The 15372-nt window shown below is 36.1% G+C and overlaps 1 protein-coding gene across 2 annotated transcripts; it reads right to left on the bottom strand.

Moving 5' to 3' along the window:
- Positions 1-2975: 2975 nt before the first annotated feature.
- Positions 2976-7010, bottom strand: LOC114360897 (uncharacterized). 2 transcript variants are annotated; one of them, XM_028315754.1, is made up of 3 exons: positions 6687-7010; positions 5291-6363; positions 2976-3489 (listed from the first exon to the last, which is right to left on the bottom strand). In XM_028315754.1, the coding sequence occupies exons 1-2, from the start codon at positions 6820-6822 to the stop codon at positions 5306-5308; spliced, it is 1194 nt and encodes a 397-aa protein (XP_028171555.1). In that variant the 5' UTR covers positions 6823-7010; the 3' UTR covers positions 2976-3489; positions 5291-5305. The 2 variants fall into 2 exon arrangements, with proteins under 2 accessions (XP_028171555.1, XP_028171556.1); XM_028315755.1 differs by having other exon boundaries at positions 5301-6363.
- Between the last annotated feature and the right edge of the window lie 8362 nt (positions 7011-15372).

Genomic DNA, 15372 nt, shown 5'->3' with positions numbered 1-15372 from the left:
TTTTACGATATCATGTGTAGTTTTTAAAATAATGTGACTTTACCAAATGTATGGAAGCTGGAAACATTAAATTTTCAGATAGATCCAGTTTATTCTGTAACCTATTATTAATACCGTTTGATAGAGCTCATGAAGCACTTTCAGGATCAGTAACTAGTTTATTGATATCTTGCATAGTTTAGAAATAATCGAGTGAGATCACTTATCGTTTCCACCCTGTATGTAGGTAACCCCATTTTAGGTATGTGTATAAAGAATGTTGTTATACATCATAATTCATAACATAGGAAAATGTCTTGTTTTAAACTTTCATGGTCACTAACATAATATATGNGTGGATTATTTTTATTTTATTTAAATTATTATTCCATGAAATAATTATTTTCTTTAAAACAAGGAAAGGGTTGTAGTGTCTATAGCATAATGATGTATTATATCTATGCTATCATCTCAAGTGACTCAGTGGAGGCAAAGCATAGGGACAAGGAAATGAAGGAATAATATATGATCAAACGAACTTCTAGAAGGAAGTTCGATCATTATTATATGAATAGCTCCATTCGAAGATATATTATTACCATGTAGTTTCCCTAACGTACTAGGTAGTGTCGCACTTTTAGATTTATATCGATTGTTCTTACTCGATTTCCGATTTCAAACCGTCATCTATGGGTCTACGCATCACTAGCGCTCCCGCGTTTTGCTCATTCTTTTAGAGATACCAAAACTTTTACAAAGGGTTGAGGTGGGTGGGTTCTTATATCTTCGAATGGAGCTATTCATATAATAATGATCGAACTTCCTTCTAGAAGTTCGTTTGATCATATATTATATTTTCATNATTATAGCTATAATTCTTCGTTATCTTAAAGATTAATATTCATCCTTCAAAATTGTGTGTGTGTTTTTTTTGTGTGATGATTTATAAATATAAAACTTTTGAACTGTTTCAAAGCACACTTTTTTTTTTCAAAATGTACATTTTTTTTGAGAAATACTCTAATATTAGTATAGATAGGTTCTTACTAGCTTTCCGCCCGCAGCTTCCAGCTTCAACCGCGTGGAATTTTGTCTGTCACAGAAAAACTTTATCGCGCGCGTCCCTGTTTCAAAAACCGGGATAAAAACTATCCTATGTCCTTTCCCGGGACTCAAACTATCTCTATGCCAAACAGACATGAGTTACTATCGCATTTATAATAGGTATTACTTAGTATACCTAGACGTAAATTTAAAAAAAACCTTAGATAATAATTGGAATTTATAAATAGGTAGGTTTAATAGACAATTTACCTATATTAGTATTTTAGTATTGTAGTATTTATTTACTCAATTGTACTTTTTATTGGTGCAACGTGTGCAAATAATAATATTATTCCTTTATGTTCAAAACCTATGCAAATCAATCTTTTTCATTGATGCTCTTTTATTATGTACAAACATTGCTAGCTAGGGCATGAACCTTGGACTGATTGTTCTGATTGACGTCAATCATAGGACTTATTTTATTTTTTATTTATTTATTTAGGACAACCAACAAGACAGACACAAGTACAAGCAGAGGGGTTTACATACATATTTTTCTTAGGACTTGTAGGGTTTCATTATCATCATCATTTTAGCCACACTGATCACACTACTGAACATAGGCCTCCTTCAATGAGGATAGAGCACATAATAATACCAATGAGTTTACATCAAAAGTAGTCACTAGTGAGTGCGTAAAAAAATGACGATTGTACAGCGCCCAAGGAAACTTTAAAGAACAAAAATTTTAGTATATTTTTTTAGGCGCTCACCAGTAAGTTTGATGTAAACTCACACTAAGCCCTCAGAGGGCCTAGTGCGAGTAGAGAGAAAATGACATTAAATGTATGACGGATTGTACAGCGCCCCTAGCGGGAAACGTTCAAAAACTAAAATTTACATACATTTTTTAAACGCGCTCACTAGTGAACGCTTTTGATGTAAACTCACACTAAGCCCTTAGGATGTAAAACTGCATTCTGTAAGGCTTCAAGCAGCCTTCTAAAATAAATAAATGGGGGTCTGAAACACAGCTTTTCCCAGATGGCGAACACAGCTTTTGCCAAATGTTGGTCTCGAAGCGCTGGTAGGGTAAAAAGATTATGAGACATGTAGAGGCTCTTTAAGAGCAAAATGACGATTTGTAAGAACTATTTATTAGTCTAAACAAATAAAGAAATTTTGACTTTGACTTTTGGCGCCAGTGTTTGTGTATTTGTGTTCAAAATTTTAGATTATGTACTTTTCAATGGCCTAGGCTACTTTTTCCGAAGAGAAAGAAAACAGTACAATATTTTTGTAAAAAAAATTGCAAGAAAGGATTTTTTCCTGGCGGCTTGGTGACTGGAATTGAACCGCCACCGGTGCAGACGGAGACGATGGTGAATTGTCTGCACGTGAAAAAGAGGTTGTCCGGCTTGCAGAAATTTATATAAGTTACCGTTCCTTNCTTATACATGAAACTTAATTGTTTGTTTCAAAAACAGACCTAGCTAATTCTTGTGAAATAATGGGGCGATTATAAAATTTTGCAAATGTCTGTGATCTAGCCGTCCATCCGGCTGTTTTCCGAATCGCGTCTAGTGATACACCTGAGGCACGAGCAGCCGATGTGGAGGCGTGACGCGTGCTATGAGCGCTAAACTTCGTCACGTCAACGCCACTCTCTGCTAACATACTTTTAATCCATCGACTGATGGTTTGTGACGTCACCGGCTTATGTGGACGTTTGTAAGTTATAAATAAGTTAGAAGCGTCATTTCTAATATTCTTTGTAATATCTAGGTAATCTTCTAAACATTTTGCAGGACAAATACTAGGTTTGTCAGTAAAATAGGGTATAACTAAGGTTGGTTGCTCACGATTGATTGCCGAGGTTTTTATTAAATTTGAAATAGTTATAATGATCTGATTTTGATGAACTACAATACTATTTGTTTTTATTAAAGACAATGTTTGTACGCGATGAGCTGTACAAAGAGCCAAAAGTGTAGCCAACTTTTTTGTTAATTGACATAATGATAAATTTGTGTGAGGGAACCATTTATCCATGAAATCTAAAGCTACCTGTGGATCCCATATGGTATTATATTTAGGTATATTAGGTCTACATTTGAAGACTCCCTTTAGTAATCGTGAAACTTGTTCATCAGAACCTATATTATTACCTAGAAGCAGTGCTATAGCTGAACGATGGCTATTTAGTGTCCCATAAGAAGCGCCATTCTCAAATTGTTTCGTAAGAAATAAAATTAGCGCTGCTTTTGGTGCTTCTAAGTAATTAATATGGTTAGTTAAACAATAATTCCACCACAGTTTGAATGTTGTGTTGTATTGTTTTATAGTATTAGCCGCCAACGAAGAAATCATTAAATGTATCGCTTCTGATGGAATGCCTTGTTTTGTGAAGGCTTCCCGGAGACAATGGCTGCTGCCAGGGTAGTCTGCGCGGGTAGATGTATCCTGTAATCCGACCGAATTGCATTTTTTAGAAAAATAATATCAGATATTATAATATTGTTCAACAACGGGAACCACACTTGTGTGGGCCAATAAGGAAAAACAAAAATTCCAGTTGACTGTTCACTGACAATTTTTTGTAAGCATTTTTGAATTATTGCAAAAGGAGGGAAACAGTAAAAATAATATTTTGACCATGATATCGTAAAAGCATCTACCGTAAGCGCATCCGGGTCTGGCTTCCAGGATATGTATACCCTACATTTGGCATTGGTGCGAGATGCAAACAAGTCTATATCGATTTTTCCTAATTTATTGATAACATTTTGAAAGGCGACTGAACATAGTTCTATTTCGGTGTCGGGATTAACTCTGCGCGATTCAATGTCAGCTTCTTTATTTTCTTTGGAGTTGATATAAGATGCAAATAACCACAAGTTGCGTTCTTCGCACCACTGCCAAATGGATCTCGTCAAATCATTTAAGTGTGGGAATTGTATACCGCCCATTCTATTGATATAGCTGATGGCCGTAGTGTTGTCTATCCGCATCAATATAGCGCAATTGGTAGAATCTCGGGCAAAACATTTAAGGCCAAAAAATGCTGCTTGAAGCTCTAAATAATTAATGTGATATTTTAGCTCACTTTCTTTCCAGTGACCATTGGCGCGCATATTGTTGCAGACAGCACCCCAGCCTGACCTTGACGCATCCGTGAAAATTTCCAATTTGTATATTGGAGGTGAAATAAAGTTTTTAGAAATTAATATATTTCTTTCCCACCAAACTAAATCCGATAAGATGTTATTTGACAACGTCATAATTGCATCGTAATCATTATTACATTTTTTCAGGGCGAGATACTTTTCCCTTTCGAATTTCTTTGTGTATAACCAGCTGTATTTTATTGCCGGACATGCGGCTGTTAAAACACCTATAAATTGAGAGAATTCTCGAATGGTACATTTTTGTAATGTTTTGAATTTTTTCACCAGTTGTAATATATGTGTTTGTTTGTGTTCTGGTAAGAATATAGTCATATTTTGTGTGTCGAACATGTAACCTAAAAATTTGCATTTTTGTTTCGGCTCTAACGAGCTTTTTTCGAAATTTATGATAAAACCTAAACATTCGAGAATTCTGACAGTTTCATTTACATTCAAAAGACATTTTTCATAAGAATTCTCAATACACAAGATATCGTCTAAATATGTTACTGAACTAAAACCACGTTTTCTTAAATAACCAATCACTTCCTTCATTATTTTTGTAAATGTTCTTGGTGCTGATGATAAGCCGTAGGGGATCGCATTAAATTCATAAGTAATTAAATTTTGTGAATCGTCTTCCATTTGAAACCTTAAATACTTTTTATGTTCGGGATGTATAGGAACTAATAAGTAAGACTCTTTCAGATCAATACTAGCCATGTAACTGTTTTTTGATAATAAAGTACATACACTTCTGTAATCCTCCATTTTGAAATGTTCGTTATCTACATACTTATTAAAATATTTTAAATTTAGAATAAAACGATCTGTACCATTAGGTTTTGGAATCAAAAAAATTGGTGAGAGAAATTGTTCAGTGTGGTTTTGGCATACAGAAATAGCTCCTAAGTCAAGAAGGTTATTAATAGCAATTTGCATTTTTTGCTTCTCTGTAGATGATAATGATTTATTTGGTATATGCGGGCGTGTAACATTATTTATTAAAGGTATACGATAGCCATTTAAAATATAATCTAACACAGTTTTATTTTTTGTTATGTGTAGCCAACAATCATAATAAAAAGTTAATCTACCTGCATGTACCTGAACTATTGACGTGTTTGGGCACGTTGTTTGGAAAATGTGGCTGTCCTCGCCTGCGACTGCGCTGCCGGCTGCTGCGGCTGCGGCGCTTGAGGGCGAAACTGCCTGTACGGATGTACTCGGCTCGTCATATTGTATGCTCCGCGCCCCCCCCTGCTCGACGACGAGGGATATCGAGGAGGAGGTGTCCAGTTTCCCGTGTATCTGCCTTTTAATTGCGACTGATTTTGATTATTCTTTTGCGGTATATTTCTTTTGATTTGCGAACCTTGCTTTTCTATGGCTTTAGCCGCCTTTATTTTTTCTGATAATTGACTGCCAAATAGGAACTCATCTCGTTCTTCTTCTTGAATTATGTTCAGTATCGATTTATCTAGACACGGAGTAATACATTTAGTCCGAATTTGTGTTTCTGTATAATGAAGATCAGTCAATATTCTACAGCCTTCAGAAAGTTGTTTTATGGTTTCCATTTTACTCCCGTCATTAATTAATATTTCCAAAGCTCTTGAAATAGCAGTAATTCCCAATCCTAATTGATTTTGTTTTATTTCCATCTTTTTGTCTCTACTACGAACTGCTTCTGCAACAGCAGCAGCTATCTCGGGGTTTAAACTGGGTGATTTTAATAATCTGCAGTTATCTGGAATATGATGTTCCTTCAACAAGTTTTCTTTGACATCTTTTGTCAAGCCTTTCTTAAGTATTGGCAACCAGCGCTGTGCCAAGTCGTTGTGAATATTAGCTCCATATTTAGGACTGTCTTCAATGGGATCCCCCAATGCAAGACGTATTTCTGGGTCAAGTTCTGTAGGTACTTCACTTGAGGTTCCTGGAACCTGTTCCTGCTCTAGTGGAACATTTGGAGTTTGAGATGACTCACAATCATTTTTGGGATCTTTGTCCTCGCCTGCTTGCGACTGCAATGGGTCGCATAAAACTGGTGTATTAGATAACGGTATGTCAACCGGTATCGTCGGTAAAGAATCATCCTGTATATTAGGGTAATCATGGTGCATAATCTCAACGTCCTCGACATTATAATTTTCGGGTATTTGGATATCTGAAAGTATAAAGTAAAATAGTTTTTTTTTTTTTTTGAGGGTACTATAAAAACTAAAAATAATTATGAATTTTTATTTGTGAAATTTTAACACTTCATTAATAATATAATATGTAGGTATTTACTTTTTAAATTCGTTATATTATGTTCATAATGTATCTAAGAACGTATTTTGCCTTCGTGTATGACTCACGGTCAACCTCCAGGCGTAGATTTTTGCGTCATGTCTAGCCATCGTGTATAACTCGCGGTTACCCTCCAGGCAGACTTATAGACGCTGTATTGCACACTTTTATTTCGTATAATATAATATATTTACTTACCCTGGTTTTCGATATCAGAATCTGAATCGGAAATTATAATATTTCGTCGACGTTTATGCACTTTATGTTTTTGTTCTAAACGTTTGATTTTTTCTTTGTAACGCTTTATTTTATCTTCAGCCTTGCGTTTCGGCATATTTGAAATGTAACGGTTACGCGTTTGTTATAACTTGAAGTGACGTGCGTTCACTACCGCGCACAAAAAAGGAATGAGCAAAACGCGGGAGCGCTAGTGATGCGTAGACCCATAGATGACGGTTTGAAATCGGAAATCGAGTAAGAACAATCGATACAAATCTAAAAGTGCGACACTACCTAGTACGTTAGGGAAACTACATGGTAATAATATATCTGAAGAATGGAGCTATGAAAATATAATTCTATGTTGTTTAGTCTTTCCCGTTGTTGTTGAATGTTAAAATCTCGTTCCAAGTTGGCTATACGACGGTTATAGATATCGACCTCCTTACTTAGGCTTTTAACCTGAGTTATTTCCTTGGACATTTCTTGTGTTTTCGTTCGGAGATCATCAAAGGATTTAGTATGAAAGTTAAGTGATTGAGAAAGGTCTGTTAGTTCATGCCTAAACTGACTTTGTTGTTGAATAATGTTATCCAACGTTTTAGTCACTGAACTCACTTGTGTTTTGATCTCAGTTATTTCCGATCTAATAGTACGCATGAAGTCACTGTTAGATTCTTTGATATCTTGCAAAATGGTCATCATTTCCTTTTTGAAGTCGACGAGGTCAGCCCTTTTGAGAATGTCTGAGTCAGGTTGTTTTCGCCTCCGTTGAGTAATTTGCGAGTTTGAGTCGGTAGCTTCACAATCCGCGTCTGTGTGTGGTGAACCAGTAAAGGTAGACCCCTTGTGCGACTTAGAAGGCGATCGCTTAACGCTCATATTGAATGGTCGAGTCAATAAGGTATTTAGAATACGCCACAGATGTGAAAGGGACGAAAAATGCAAGCGTTCTTGTCCCGCGGAGGTGCACCGGAGTGAGGTATAATGTTCAACAGTTGTAATGGTAACAAGTCACTCAAACGCAGTATACACGACTTTTGACTCACTGACACTTTATTTAAGGACGACAATTGGGAACTTATTATTTAAATTATATCCGATACGCGCGACACACGTCTGTCCGCTCGAGAGGTGCGACGACAACCAAAATTTTAAATTATATGCTCACAAATGGATTACTAATGTTTGGCCAAAAAACGTTTCCCAAATTATCACATCGCAAACAACGTTTCGCAAATTTTCATTTGGCAAATTCTCATTTGGCAAAGCAACTTATTGCAAACTTTTAATTCGCAAATGTTTTTTTTGCCATATTATTGTTTAGCAAATTATTGTTTGGCAAAGTATGATTTGCCAAATGTTTCATTAGGCAAAAATATTTCACGATAAACTATTTACAAAATAATTTGATTGGTGCATAGAATGGTATACAAATTAGCTTATGGTTATTATTTTGTTTAGTGGGGAGTTAATATAAAATTTGTTCTACATTAATTTCCTTATTTCATTCTTTGTATCGAAATTTCCAAATGATTTATTAACAATAGAGGTGATTCTAGCGCTCGGCGGCCGCTGCCGCGGCACGCTTCGCTCGCCTTCGCGCATTAAGGGTCACTGTTCTAACCTAACCTAACCTACTATTTTCTGCAATACCTACTTTTTGCAACCATACTATTTTCTGCAATGTTTTACATAAAATTATTGTGAAAACCATGATCATGTGCCTTATGCTTTGATTTGTGGGTAACGGTGGGTAAGTATGTGAAGTGTCAATTTGACCTAACAAATTATTTGGGATATAATATTTAGCAACATAAAACATTTGCTATATAAACATTTGCCAAGTAAAATTTGGCCAAATGATAATTTGACCAAATGAATCAGTTGCGAAAAGTACAGTTGCTAAAAGTTCATTTGGGAAATGAAACTTTGGCGATAAGTTGTTTGCGAAGTGAAATTTGGCGAAAAGTAATTTGGCCAAACGGAAGGATACCGCTCACAAATGCTCCGCGACACCACAAAATTCATGTAACTGTCCACAAATTAATAATACAAATAGTATTAGATAGATTAGGGGTGATTATAGACCAAAATCTTACATTTGCAGAGCATATCCATAAAATATCGCAAAGGGTTAGAAAACTGGTATTTGTATTTAAGCAGCTTAGGCATATTGCAGATAGAAGTGTTATGAAATGTGTTTATGAGTCTTTGGTTCAATCTGTGCTGTCTTATTGCATAACCTCATGGGGTGGAGCAGCCAAGACGAAGCTAATTGAACTAGAGAGAGCACAAAGACTTATTTTGAAAGTAAGTTTATTTAAACCTGATAAATTGTAATAGGAAAGTTACAGTAAAATATAATTATACATAATATTATTTATACATATGAATATTAAAATAAAATAATTAACAACTAATACTTTTATAGTCCAAATTGTGATAAATTAAAAGTAGATCCTCCTCTCTTCTAATTGCAGTGCCCGACAGGGTCCATAATGATCTATTTAGCTTTAAGCCTTATCTATCCTATGTTACATTATGGTGATGCAAATAAATATCTATATAACTATTATATTGATGGCGTTGGTGTCGCCACAGTGAAATCGACTCCGTGTATTTTTGTTATTTAAAAATATTTATACATCCAATATGATTATAAAATCAGTAGTGTTTTATAGAATTTCGTTTGATAAATTGCCACAGACGTTATTACAATGATATCTCAAGGGATTATTGTTTTGGTGCTGATGTGTACCCGGTGATAAATAGTGACTATAAACGTGAATACTTACAATCTCGGACATAAACTGGTGTGGAGTGAACTATTCTAGCACTTAAACTCAGTGAGTGAAAAAATTTTACGTGAAAATTGTTGATAAACATTATTCGTACGTTAATTTTTCAAATGACATGTAAACACAATCAGCTGATGAATCATTATGGACTAACAAGACAGTACACCGCTGCTACTCACCGCTAGATGACACTAGTTTCCATAATAATATTGGCGACATCTGTTGATATTTGTGGAAAGCGGGTTGCTGTTTTCGACAACGCACAGTGACCAGGACACTCATATCGTAATTTTGCTACTGACCAGAAGAGGTCGCTACTTGCCATACAAGATCTTCCAACGACAATAAACGAACCTCGCTACTCACCACTAGAGGTCTCTGCTTGCCATACAGTAGATACAACAACAGCGTGACATCTACCAACTTGGAATTGTACTAACTGCTACAACATTGTGTGCATTCAGATAGATCACAAAATGTCAAAACCCACTAAAAAAGATGTATTAGTGACACGCAGGAGGGCGCTCATCGTCAAATGCCACAAATGTAAACAGAAAATTGACTCAAACGATGCCGTACAATGTTCGTTCTGCCGCAACTATTTTGAGTTTGATTGTATCGGCTACTCGGAAAAATTACATCGTCTCAAAGATGCAAATACAAAAAAGAACTGGAAGTGTAACTTATGTTGCAAAAAAGCGACGGAGACCTCTACACCAAATCCTACATCTTACGTGACGCAAAGGAAAAAGGACACCATCGCCAGGTCAAAAAATACTCCTCCCCCCTGTCTGACCCTGTCGGAGGCTGCACCCGGGTCCCCAGAATCAACACCAGCGAGCGTACTCTCAAGAATGGACTGCCACCGAGGAACACCTTCGGGCATGTCATCACACACTCATGAAAAACTATCACAGTCGCCGAACGGGAGCGTTGCATCACAATTGTCATTCGAATCGCCCATATCTCTAATATGATTGATGACTCACTAACGCAGGAGACCCTCGATTCATTAGATAAACCACTATCAAAAAGCTTGGACTGCACTGTGACCGACCCAATTCCAATAATTGAGGAAATGAAAGAGACTATCACTTTACTGCGGTCAGAGTATGCCATACTACAGAATGAATTTGATAATACGTCTCTTGAAAATAACAAACTTCGTCAGANAGAAAGGACAAATATTTGATACGAAATGAAGAGAAATTAAAATATATGAAATATCAAAATGTAAAATATGAAATTGTAAAATTATGAAATTTATGAAATATAAAATTTGAAATTATGAAATATAAAATTTGAAATTATGAAATATAAAATTTGAAATCCCGCATGAAGGCTGTTCACTAATTTGAGCTTCGCTCGCAGCCCTCAGCAACCCAATACCCTCATCCGAATAGAATTTAGGGAATTTCTCATGTGTGTTATTTTTTTATTATATTATGAAATTATCGTGGATGCATTCTGCAACACACGATTTAAAACACAGGGGATTACATCCCCGAAAATAATAAAATTGCGGTTGCGCAAGATCGACAAATTCCTAAGTCATTTGACAGCCCAACTGACAGCCTGCGAGTCATTGACATCGCAAGACGTTTCGTTTCGCCGCTTAGGTAAAAAGCAAATACTAATAAAAACCATGATGAAAACAATCTCCTGAACACCGAAAACATTCTATTAAAAAAACAGAATAATCAAAACAAAAACATTAGGAAATGCTTCAATAAAATACATTTGAATTGACCGAGCAAAAAGCGCCATCCATTGCAAATCAATTCCAAATCACGCCAATAGATGTCGCTAGCGGCATCCCAAATCCAAACATCGAGAAGAAATATCAATTTGTGAAAACAGCCAAAATTGCAACGTTACAAAATCATTTATTAATATCTTAAATACATCTTGTATCGGTAGGTGTTTCGATCAACTAAATTTACAGTCACGAAAACTTTAGGTTAAAGTCACAACTTTTACCACTGAATTTAGAAACTACAAAATATTTTGTACAACACAGTCGAATTAACTGCACACCTGGCTGCCGTGACGTCACATCGACGCTCGAGGGAGTCGCACTCAGCGAGGTGCGCAGTTAGCATAGGGTTGTAGTGAAAGAGGTACATATACGAGTTCTATGCTAAAAGACGCGACTATATTCCATAAAGTCCGGTCGCCGAGCAGATATAATTTCGTCCAATGACCCCAAGCTACCCATCCTTATCGCTCGCGCGTAATTATATTGCTATCGCGACTGTGCGACGCGCGCGGGCGCCCGCAGTGAGTGTGCGAGCGCGACAGCAATTAATATCATTACACGCGAGCAATAGGATTTGTAGCTTGGGGTCATTGGACGAAATTCTATCCGCTCAGCGACCGGACTTTACAAATAATCAACAATTTTTGCATCCACAACTAATATTTTTAACATTTGTAGGTAATTAACGGTAGATATTATAAAACTGAAAAGAACTGTCTCTATAGATAGAGAAAGAGAGCCAGACAATTTTTGAGTAGTGTGAAAGAGACAGGTAGCTTTGGTTGCAAATCAGTGTTGCCAGTCCATATATCTAACAAACTTAATAATATTTTACATCGATACAAAAATACTATGTACATTTCGTTTTACAAAATCACTTTTCATGAATTATTAGGGTATTTTTAAATGCTCTCATATACTAAACTTTTTATCTAACTAGGTACATAATAATATATAGAAATAAAGTACAGTCAGCGTCAAACAGTTCGTGACACCCAAAGTGGTCAAAAAGTTGACAACTTATTCCAATGAGGGTTTTCGCGAATGAAAAATCCGCCAGATGGCAATACGTAGACGCGAGGTCCAAATGCTGCATGATTGGTAATTTTTGACATGACATTGACAGATATGTCAAAATCCACCTTCTTCTTTTTTTCATGTCGACAACAAACCTACACAGTGTCAGCCCAAAACTCCGCCATAAGAGTGGCGTTGTCAGTAGCACTCATCAAATCCTCCTGAGTGCAGTTGCTTGGGCACTCAGGGCATGGCATCAGGTGCTTCATCGACTGGGGAACAAAAACAAAACATGACAAACCGAAGGTCAAAATCCACCAATCACGCAGCAGTCAGACCCCACATCCACGTCCCGCCATCTAGCGGATCTTTCATTCGCGAAAACATTGTAACAAAGACGTGTTGCGAAGTTTTTGACGCTGACTGTACCTACTATTTATTATATTAATCTCATAAGACCGTTTTTCTCAACAACAATTATACAATTTTTATTTGAAAATGTATAATCATATAAAGGTAGAAAGTATCTTACGACCGTATTCACAAACATTACTATCAGAGTAAATCAAATCAAATCAAATCAAATATATTTATTTTGCGAACATGGGTAAATACAAACAGAGTAAATACAAATGAGTAGGTCATCTTCATAGAAACGCACCGAGCGCGGTTTGTATGTGAGCGCGCCAATACGTATGCGGCGCGCACGCACACACTGACAAAATTCGGCTAATCCCCGCTAAATTTTCACATACATACCGCGCTCAGTGCGTTTCTATGAAGATAACCTACTCATTTGTATTTTCTCTGTTACTATGTCTCACAGTGCCCGTGGACGCACAGGGTTACACACGAACCAATCACAGAGCTCTATTTAACGCTGTGCGTTAGATATGCCTAATATCACCTAAGCAAGCATCGTTTGTGAACACAGGCGTTGTGTATCAAACTGAAAATTGATACATTTTGAATTTTAAACTTACTTCTTTTAAAACAGTTTTTGTTAATTTCAATATCGTATTTATTTTTATGACAATTTGAAGGCATTTCTTTATGTTTCCATTTGCATTCATAGATTTTTACAAATTTTGTGACAATAAAACTTAATAAATAATGCCATGTATGGCAACATTTACATACGAAATTCGACAACATTACTGGCAACATCGAAGACAATGTGGATAAAAACTAACAACATAGTTGCTGTTTAAATTCAACACACTTATTAATAACTTATATAAATTAACTTATAATTATTATAATAAAAAGGTCCCTTTCTTACTTGGTAGTGAGCAGGTTTTTAGAGATTTTCACTTTAAATAAAACATGAAGTAAATGACTATTTAATTATATGGCTAATACTTTGAGTAAATGCCAGTTATTACAGTTGACAGTTACAAAATTGAAGTTGACAGTTACTAATTGTAAGTAGACGGTTACTTATAATAAGTTGACAGTTACTACACAAACAATGTAAGTAGACAGTTACTAAACGTAAGTAGACAGTTACTAAACGAATGTTGACAGTTACTTAATATAAGTATACGGTTACTTATTATAAGTTGACAGTTACTAAACGTAAGATGACAGTTATTTAATGTAGGTTGACAGTTACTAAACGTAAGTTGACAGTTACTTAATGTAGGTTGACATACACTAAAACGTGTGTTCACCAGTTCTAATTTGTTTTAGTCGCTGCTAAGTTAAGCTTCGGCCAAACCAAAGCGTTCAGATGCGTTCACGGCGTTGATCAGACGGTATCAACGTGTTTACATTGACGCGTCCTGTCATTGGCCGCGGCGTCAGATCAGATCGCGCTTGTCACTTTGACGTTTCTGATTTAAAAATGGCGGATTTTTTTCTATGGTATTCGTCTGAAACGCGAACGCGCGTAGTGATCGCGGATGCAAACTGAACGCGTTGGTTTGTCCGAACCTTTAAGTACTTATATTTATCTCAAGATGGCGCCCACTACTGTAAGTCAGGAATTAAGTAAAGCACATAATATTATGCACAAAATGCCATAGAGCCCACATAAGTCAGACGCGTACTTTCCTTACAATTTGACTGTCATCTATCTTCGGCATACACTGACAGCTGTCAAAAGAACCCTAAAATAGGTCATTGGCAATATATTTTCCACCCTAAATTCATCCTTAAGAAAATGCAAGATACAACCCGGTCGAGTTGACTGCGCACCAGGCAGCTGTGACGTCACATCTCCGCTCTGGTATACAGGGTGGAAACGATAAGTGATCTCACTCGATTATTTCTAAACTATACCAGATATCGAAAAACTAGTTACTGATCCTGAAAGTGCTTCACGAGCTCTTTTAAATGGTACCAATAATAGGTTACAGAATAAACGGGATCTATCCGAAAATCCAATGTTTCCAGCTTCCATACTAAATGTATGCCAACCACTCAATATTAGAAGTGTAATTTTTTTAAAACTTAAAATAAACTCGTAAATTGCATTCTCATTTAAAATAATTTATGGAAAACATTAGTTTTAGGCTTTATTTGCTATAAAATTTGCTATAATATTATCAAGAGATGAGTGCCATATCTGTGATAGTAATAAATGTATGGAAGATGGAAACATTGATTGATTGATTGAAAAATTTTTTTCTGGAACCTAATATTAATACTATTGGATAGAGCTCGTGAAGCACTTTTAGGATCAGTAACCAGTTTTACGATATCTTTTGTAGTTTTTAATATTATGACGCTGTACCAAATGTATGGAAGCCGGAAACATTGAATTTTCGGATAGATCCAGTTTATTCTTTAACCTATTATTGGTACCGTTTGATAGAGCTCATGAAGCACTTTCAGGATCAGTAACTAGTTTTTTGATATCTCGTATAGTTTAGAAATAATCGAGTGAGATCACTTATCGTTTCCACCCTGTAGACGGGGCAAACGCGGTGTGCGGGTGAGAGCGAGGAAGTCGCATTCCAACGAGGTGCGCAGTTGCTCGATCAGATTGTAAGTAGTTTGCTTTTCAATACTTATTGTTGAGTAAGTTTCCCTCTATGGCGAATGTAACCCGCATTTACGTTAACCGAAAGTTGCTTTAGTTCTG

The sequence above is a fragment of the Ostrinia furnacalis genome, unplaced genomic scaffold, assembly GCF_004193835.3.
Source record: "Ostrinia furnacalis isolate ACB-3 unplaced genomic scaffold, ASM419383v2 OfSCF5230, whole genome shotgun sequence".
Classification (NCBI taxonomy): Eukaryota; Metazoa; Arthropoda; class Insecta; order Lepidoptera; family Crambidae; genus Ostrinia; species Ostrinia furnacalis.
This window is presented reverse-complemented; position numbering and strand designations above follow the sequence as displayed.

Excerpts from the sequence above, each read along its gene's own strand:
- LOC114360897 (XM_028315754.1), bottom strand. The coding sequence starts at position 6,822 with ATGCCGAAACGCAAGGCTGAAGATAAAATAAAGCGTTACAAAGAAAAA. Across the intron at positions 6,364-6,686 it reads TTCTGATATCGAAAACCAGG|ATATCCAAATACCCGAAAAT; the intron begins GTAAGTAAATAT and ends TTATACTTTCAG.